Here is a 6,710-nt window from a genome sequence, read left to right as displayed (position 1 = left end):
AAGGGAGGATCCCAAGAAGGTGGGGGAGGATTGTCATCCTCACTGTCATCATCTAAAAAAGGAATATTTTCAGAAGTAGAAGGGATAGAGAGGTGGCACATTCGTCGAACTAGATTCGTAGGCTGATATATTTTTAACAAATTTTACATCTCTTCTAATGATAACATTTTTGGATTTAGGTTGAAGAAGTATAATCCTTTGACATCTTCAGAATATCCAACAAAAATACATTTTTCACTCTTAGGTTATAAGGCTTTATGTTTCTCATCTGGAATATGGGCCCGTGCTTCACTTCCAAAAACATGAAAGTGACTTACATCTAGTTTAATTGAGCTCCATGCTTCTTCTGGAGTGTTATTCTTTAAAACTTTAGTAGGAGTGTGATTTACTATGTAATTTGCACAGTTAATTTCTTCTGCCCAAAAATTAAGTCTAAGTCCTTTAGATTGAAGCATACAATTAGCCATTTCCTTTAAGGTGTGATTCTTCCTTTCAACTACACCATTTTGTTGTAGAGTATATGGAACAATATGTTGCAATTGAATTCCATGCTTAGTGCAAAAGTTGATGAATTTGTTGTTAACATATTCTCCGCCATTATCAGATCTTAGCTTAAGAATTTGATGTCTAGATTGTTTCTCAACAAAGGCCTTAAAGGTGAGTCAAGAATCAGGTTGCGTTTGGAACTGGACTGCCGCTAGGTCACGCTGCTGCTGAGCGTCGACCAGTTCTTGCGGCCTTCGGCCCTCTGCCATGGCCCCTCCGGATGCAACCCCGGAGGCGGTTGCTGCCCAACAGGCCTTCTCCGCCCTAGTTAAATCCTTACCACCTCAGTGCCCTCATCTAGCAATCTCAAATTTTGTTAAGAAGCTTGATGTTCTGCAAGAGGTGATTCTTCCTCCTGCACTCCCTCATATGGCAGCACTTTCCCTGGCAGAACGAGGTCTCATTGGACAATTCACTGGTCTATGGCCCTCTCTGAAGGCAGTGCAAAGGTGGGTTGAGCGAAACTGGTCTGATAAAATACAAGGCAAAATTTCCATCTGCTTCTATGGGAAAGGGTATTTCACCTTCCACTTTGAATCAAGAGAAGACAAGGATCTAATCTTTAGAAACATACCATATTTCATGGACTCCAGAGGCTTATACCTCAACAAATGGACTCTGGATTTTGACCCTGAATTGGATGTCCCTAGTGCAGTCCCGGTCTGGGTTCGGCTCCCTCACCTTCCTCTCCATTGTTGGGGAGATGAATTGGTTCAAGCCATTGGGAATGCTGTTGGAAGATTTATTGATCGCAGTGAGCCAAAAGACAACATGCAAGCTTGCGCCCGCATATGTGTTGAATTTGATCTTGGAAAAGGCCTCCCTGAGTCCATCAAGCTCAAAGTGGATGACTGGACGCACATCCAATAGTTGGACTACGAGCAAATCCCATTTAAATGCAAGGTATGTCACGAATATCGTCATTTTTCCAATCGCTGCTCTAAATTAGTTGATGTTGAAAATGCTTCACAAGATGAGCAATGGGAAATGGTCAAGAAAAAGAAGATTGCTACCAACCCTAAGGAAAACCCTGAAGCTGTCCCTCCCAAGGCTAATCACACAGCCTTCCCCTCCACCTCCTCACTGAATCCTCCTCTCTTTAACACTTCCACCTCCTCCCCCGCCCATCCGCTCCCTCCCCCTACTTCATCCAACCCCTTTTCCGCCATTTCCCCCCTTGAAGATAACCCCCCTTTCTCCATGTCCCAAGCTGATGCTAATGAACCCACCCCCCTTGCTAATCTCCTCCTCCATTTCCCATGATCCTCCCTCATCTAGATATACCAAGAATTCTTCTAAAGAGCACAATGTAACTCTGGACACACAAAAAAGGCAAGGGTCATGAAGGAAGTCTTCAAAGCAACAGATAGATGAAAACACCTAAAAGGATATTTCCATGGGTACTTAGAATCCCATAGAAACCTACATTTTGGGGAAAAATAGTAAAGAAGCAGTTCATAAGGAACAAGGAGAGCAAGCAACTCTCTGTACCCCCCACACTCAATGATGAAAGCCTTATCCTGGAATAGCAAGGGACTAGAGCACGCCTCCAAAATTGTTGCCATAAAAGATCTGATAATACATTAGAAACTAGAAACTCTATTGCTACAAGAAACAAAACAAGGACACCAGGAAATGAAAGGAATCATTGGTCAGCTCAAGCAGTATAATGGATGCATAAGCAAATCAAGGGGCACCTCCGGGGGAATTGCAACCCTTTGGAACCACAACATTTGGAAACACATAACAGATACAGTCAACCAGTACTGGATTAAAGTCACTCTAGAGAGCTTAATAGATAGCAAAAGGATTGTTATCTACAACATCTATGTGCCAATACACTATAGAGACAAAGAGCAGTGTTGGACTTCCCTCAAAACAGACATAGATGAAGAAGGAAACAACAATATTATTCTTGGTGGAGATCTCAATCTCATACTCCACTCCAACGAGAAAAGAGGAGGTTTTTTTTCTCATGACCCTTGCAGAACACGGTTGGAGACCATCATGCAGGATCATGATCTAGTTGATGTTGTACCAAAAAATCGCAAATTTACTTGGAATAATCGAAGACTGGGCAAAGGGAATATCATGGAGAGGCTAGACAGAATTTTGGTGCATGTCACACTGCTCTCATCTTACTCCACCGCTTATGTTGTTGTAATCCCCTATTCAATGTCTGATCATTACCCCACAACTCTTGTTCTCGAAACCCATTGTCCCTTAGGGCCCATACCTTTAAATATAGTCCACTATGGAGTAGCATTCCTACTGTTGATGAGATTGTCAAAAGCACATGGAGTGAGCACATAGAAGGGTCACCGAGATAAATATGGGAAAACAAGTTAAAAAGGACCAAAAGTGCCTTGAAGGTGTTAACACTTGAGATTTCACCCTAGGCTGAGGAAGGTAAACCTTCAAGGCAACATCAAACCATTTCACCTTGTAGCTAGCCCTACGGGGTATGAGAAGGCTCTCTCCGGTCAAACTCGGTAGATCTTTCAATAGGATGAGCTGACCCAATTAGGAACACTGATATTAGGCTAGTAAACTGATAAGGGGGGTTGATTTAAAGTTTTTGGTGTTTTTGGTGGCAATTGGAGGGAGTGCGATTCAGGGTGCGGGGATTGAGCTCAGTTTTTGCAGGTGGGTCTTTGGGGCAAGATAGGAGTTTGTGCTGATGCCTTTAGCTGAGATGGATGATCAAAGAAGAAAAAAGAGAAGCTAAAGAGGGCAAACAATGACTTTGAATCCTCTCTAGACAGTGGAAAACATAAACATTAAACAAATTTAAAAGCTGAGCATGGCAAGCATGAATTCAAACTTTATCACTTCATTTGTTTAATAAGATGCAGTAAAGAAAGAGATGGAACACATAAACACACTTATGATTACAATAAGAGAACACACCATCAACACAAGAGTCCACAAGAATCCCAATGATGTCTACAAAACCCTGGTCTTCCCTTTCCTCAAATTGCAGAGATACAAGTAAAATATACAATAGGAGCTTCTCCCTCAAGAGTCCAACCATGAAAATGAGCAAGAGAAGGCATAATATAGATGATCTAACTCATTTCCCCACCTCTAGGGGTCAAGCTCAGCTTCCTAGGAGCTGTTTCAACTAATTCCAAACTAAGCACTAGATAATAGGCAGTCAAAACAACTTGCCTCTAAAACTTAGGAAACCTATCCATGCATTAAATATTTACCATTTACATTCAAGAAACTTCTAGAAGTGATCAAGGAGAGTAAAAGTATCTTAGAGCCATGAAAGTTACATAAAAATCCATGATTTACATGCCCAAAACATTAAACCAAGTGAAAACAGTGTTTTTCTGGCCGAACTGGTCAAAATAGGCAAAATTCCCTGACATGCAGCGCACATGTGCCTGACACGTAGCGCACATTGAGAGGCCTGTTTGAGGGCCTTCCTGGTGTCCAAATCAGGTGCAAGCTAGCTCATTGGAAAGGTCTGCGAGTCTTCTTTCCAACCCCACCGGAAATTTTGAATTTGGAGTTCATTTGACCCCTCAAAACTCAATTCTCCCAAGACAGCTTTCTGCAACTCAAAATAAGGGCAGAAAGTCAAAATTTGCATGTGTTTTGACCTTTTGGAGGCCCAAATCTCCATAAAAACTGAAGTCCATCCATAGGTAGGTGTAACTTTGCATGAAAATTCCAAAAATGCTGAGTTTTTCCCGTTCTGAGTTGCCCCCATGTAGCGTAGCGCACGGGGCGCTGCATGTCAAAAGGCCAAAACCTGTCAATTTCCCAAAAATGCCAAAAATGCCTCAAAACTTTCAAAATTTCTTGTGCTAGCTGCTAGGAAGAGGCTAATGAGTATCATGGTGAGTGAGAGAGGCCTCAGCCAAGATACGGAGTGGGTTGGCCTTCTTCTTCTTCCCAAGAGCTTCGGTCAACCTTCTTTGGAATATTTTCATCTTCGCCTTGCAAACATGCATCCTTGCCCAATAATGATTTTTCATGTTTCTCAGCAGCTTCTTTTCTTGGTTGGCCTTAGCCAACAGCCTCTCCAAGTGTGCATTGACCCGGATGAGCATGGATTCTCTCTCAGCAGGCAATAGATCACCAGGTCTTCTTCGATTCAGGATTCGGTCAGTACGAATCCTCCATAACTCATCAAGTACTTTCTCCTCCTCTAACTGTTTGTTCCGCTGCTCCAGGTAGGTGATGGTCCATTGGTCACCCTCAAGTCTCCTCTGTAAAACATCATTTTCAGCCCTAAGATGCTGAATGATCTCCTTCGCCTCTTGGCTAGGAGAACTGGCCTCGAGATCAATCACTGGATCCTCATGAACCATGGGCTCTTTGCCCCTCTGCAGTTCCTGTGCTGATGAAGAAAGCGAGGCCCCTTCCACCTGATGTGGAGATAACACTTGCTGATCTGAAGATGAAGGCGAGAACCCTTCCACCTGCTGTGGAGAAAGTACTCGCCGAGCTGCTGCAAACAAGGCCCTTGGGCCTTTCTGATAAGTGACCCGAGGTGAGGAAGCTACATGTCTCGGAACAGTGATCTCTAGCTGGTGAGATGGACCTCCCTCCTCATAAAATGACCTCTGGCTTAGGCTGTGGCTGTGGTGGCGCTGTGAAGAATTCATGAGAGATGAACTCTTCCCAAGGAATGCCCTGTTGGCTCAGCTGATAGGAAACAATGAGCTGGATGATACCAAAGTGATATAAACTCGTAAACTGCTGGGCTGGGGTCTTCCTCTGTAATATAGGCACCATCTTCTGAATATCCTGGAAGAAGAAAACTGGGATGTTCATCATCCTCACTCGGGTGAAGTGCATCAACAGACGGATGTGATAAGAGTACACCAGTGAAAACCTGCCCTCACATGTAAAGTAACGCATGATGAGTCTCAAGATCGGAACATACTCCCTCCGGATAAATCTAAAAGGAAAAACCCCCGACAAGTGTCTCATGAAGGCTGGCATGACAGATGGCTCAAAATGAACATAATCCAACACTTTGCGCTTGGGCCACACCTCACCCACATTTGGTATCCCAGTAGCCTCTGAAATCAATTCCGGAGACAACACAAAGTTCACACCTGCCAAAGTGACCTGCCCATCATGAAGGTGCAAAACAAATAATCGGGCCAACTCCCTGTGGTGCTGGATCTGAGCAAGCCTCTCGCAAAACTGAAAACATGACATATACCGAAAGCAACTCACTGCCAAAGGACAGGCCTGCAATTCTGCCAATGAGGTGGGTTCCTCTCTCTTAGGACGACCACCTTTGCCCCCCCTACGAGGCCTCCGCTGTACCTCAACCTCTGTAGAAGAAGACTGGTCATCACCTTGCTCATAGGTCTCGGTGGTTGACATGGTGCTTTTGAGCAAAGTGGAGAAAATAGACAAAGTAAACTGCTGCCCTTGCCTGCAAAAATGCTGAGTTGTATGCTGTTTTCAAGGGGAAAAAATCATGAAGGAAATGTTAGGGGGGGGGGGATTTTTTAAAAAGGAAAGGGAAACATATGAAAACAAGGAATTTTCAAGGGACAATTCACAAACTGTCAAACATATAATCTCATCTTAATCAGCGGGAAATCATTTGCAAAGAAATGTTTTTATTAGGGTAACATGGATAATAATAACCAAGGGAAATGACATGTATGCTCAACAGGGGAATGGGACAGCATAGATAACTCGCTCATTTGATTTCTGTCTTTCAATGTACATCATAAAGCACACTCTGTTTTTTCAAAGGGATTCATGTACATTTGAGGCTAGGGGAAAAGGGTTTCATTGACATTTTTTCAAAAGGGAAAAGGGGTTTTATTGACAAGGATATTAGGGGATAAAAGGGAAAACATGGTTTTTGCTTTTTAAGACCACAACAACATTACTTTTGATCAAATATACATAGCACTATTTCCTTTGCTTTTGTTTATATACACAACCACATTTTCTTTATTTTTTGTTTTGGCATTTTATCACCATATTGCTTTCTTTTTTTTTTAGCATAATCATTTTGTTCTTCTTTCATAGCATTTTATTCTTTTTGCTGTGTGTGTTTTTATATCACAATGGAGGGTATTTAGGGTTTTGGGAATGTGTTTAGGGAGGGGTAGGGTTTGATACTTGGAAGGAGGAAAATTTCATATTCTTTGCAAATAAGATAAGATAGAGACATA

At 42.6% G+C, this 6,710-nt stretch overlaps 1 protein-coding gene across 1 annotated transcript; it reads left to right on the top strand.

The window, feature by feature from the left end:
- The first annotated feature begins 753 nt into the window (after positions 1-753).
- On the top strand, positions 754-1,416 carry LOC149187981 (uncharacterized). Its single transcript, XM_089409844.1, has one exon. The coding sequence runs from the start codon at positions 754-756 to the stop codon at positions 1,414-1,416; it is 663 nt and encodes a 220-aa protein (XP_089265970.1).
- Positions 1,417-6,710: the final 5,294 nt, after the last annotated feature.

This window comes from Pinus tabuliformis, chromosome 3_1 (assembly GCF_031772625.1).
Source record: "Pinus tabuliformis cultivar Carrire ecotype Pingquan chromosome 3_1, CPIR1, whole genome shotgun sequence".
NCBI lineage: Eukaryota > Viridiplantae > Streptophyta > Pinopsida > Pinales > Pinaceae > Pinus > Pinus tabuliformis.
The sequence above is the reverse complement of the archived record's forward strand: the minus strand, read 5'-3'. Positions and strand labels throughout refer to the sequence as shown.

What these genes read in the sequence shown, in the direction of transcription:
- LOC149187981 (XM_089409844.1), top strand. Translation starts at nt 754, where the DNA reads ATGGCCCCTCCGGATGCAACCCCGGAGGCGGTTGCTGCCCAACAGGCC.